This window comes from Cyclopterus lumpus, chromosome 1, assembly GCF_009769545.1.
Source record: "Cyclopterus lumpus isolate fCycLum1 chromosome 1, fCycLum1.pri, whole genome shotgun sequence".
Classification (NCBI taxonomy): Eukaryota; Metazoa; Chordata; class Actinopteri; order Perciformes; family Cyclopteridae; genus Cyclopterus; species Cyclopterus lumpus.
Window position 1 is genome coordinate 22783401 of NC_046966.1, and position 1603 is coordinate 22785003.

At 35.7% G+C, this 1603-nt stretch overlaps 1 protein-coding gene across 1 annotated transcript in view; it reads right to left on the bottom strand.

The window, feature by feature from the left end:
- Positions 1 to 226: 226 nt before the first annotated feature.
- The window catches only part of rrp36 (ribosomal RNA processing 36), a 4867-nt gene continuing 3490 nt past the window's right edge, over positions 227 to 1603 (bottom strand). Inside the window, exons 7-8 of the mRNA XM_034525709.1 lie at positions 1516 to 1603; positions 227 to 830 (exon numbers count right to left, since the gene is read on the bottom strand). The exon at positions 1516 to 1603 is cut by the window's right edge and continues 30 nt beyond it. Coding sequence (XP_034381600.1) covers positions 679 to 830; positions 1516 to 1603 — 240 coding nt within the window. The 3' untranslated portion in view covers positions 227 to 678. The remainder of the gene's footprint in view (positions 831 to 1515) is intronic.

Consider the following 1603-nt stretch of genomic DNA (forward strand, 5'->3'; position numbering starts at 1 on the left):
CATCGTAGCTGAGCTCGTTTCAATTAGTTATTTTAAATGTATTCTTTCAAATGTGACACTCAATAGCATCAATTTATTTTCTAATTAATTAAATTTTTTAAAAAACACAAAAATTGGAACATATAAATATAGTTTTATACCTCAGTTATACTTCGGTCAAATGTGACACTCAATATTATCAATTTCTTTTTAAATTAATAAAATAAAATAAATAAAAACACAAAAATTGAAACAAACAAATATAGTTTTATTTAAAAATTAAAATAAAGGTGAGAGTTAAACGTGAATCAGAGTTTCTGAGCTGAACAACTCGACATAACGTCTACGTGTTCACAGCAGAGACCCCCCAAAAAAACCTCCCATTGATGGTGCGTTCATGGACCCTCCAAACGACCGATTCCAGGATTCGTTTTGCAAAAACAACCGCGGCGCGTTACTGTTGCGCAATAACAACTGAGCACACAACACCCGGCTCCACGTTTTGAACATGTGAATGCTCCGATGTCCGAGCGTCGTTGAACGCACCAGATATATTTTTTTACGATAAAAGATCATTTGACAGTGAAATAGCCATCAGTCCTTCATCCAACATCGTGAAACACAGACCACAGCTCCCCCAGCAGGCGGAGACGCGTCATTACAGTCTTTCATATTTCCGTCCAGCTTCTTCTTCTTCTTCTACTGAAAGCGCTTGTTCTGCAGCTCTCGGGGCAGCTTCCTGCGGTCCTTTCCTGCGTTCCTCTTCCTCTTCTTGCTCAGGAAGTTCTCCAGTTTTCCGCTCTTCTTGAGATCCTGGTATTTCTCGGCCAGCTCGAGCTTCTTCTTGTCAGCTGGAGAAAAGACAAACAACAACAAAAGAGTTCAACTCCAAATCTGACACTTTTATGCTCAAAGACATTTTATTTTGTTCAAATAATCATTTTGAAGTTTTCTCTTTTGACCATATTCCGAGTCTTTGGGGTTTAATAACATTTTCAGGAGGCAAAGATATTTTAGATTTATTGCCAACTATCAATTTGTTATTGTTATTTCTATCCCGTTTACTTTTAGCCTTTTGAAATTTCACATTTTCTTTTCAATATTCTTACGTCTTGAACCATCGTGTCGTTTGACTGCTTTTTTTTTTCATATTCAAATAAACGTGATGTTAAAAATATTAAATTGTATTTCTTTAAAAGGGCGTTATAAACAGATGTTTAACCTCTTATTCCTTTAATTACAATATTATTTGTACATTAAAATGTAGACACTTTTGTTTAATCTCATTACTCAAACTTATAAAAACATTTTAGTAATCTTTTAGTGTATAAAATGTAGATTTATGAGAGCTCAAGGAGATATTAACAGTCAAAAATCCAAATATGTTCAGTTTATAACGACACGGACAATTATCTTTGTGTTTTTCCGTTATAAAATGACTCAAACCATCGATTAAAAATAAATAAACTTCAACCAATTGATGACTGAAAACCTAAAATAAATCTCTGCTTGTGGAAACATCTCGTGTGAACTTACAGTCCTTGAGGAAGAACGGCCGTGCGCCCTGATTGGCTCGCTCTCTCCGCGCCCTCTTGAACTGCAGCTCTCTCTCTCGCTGCTCCTC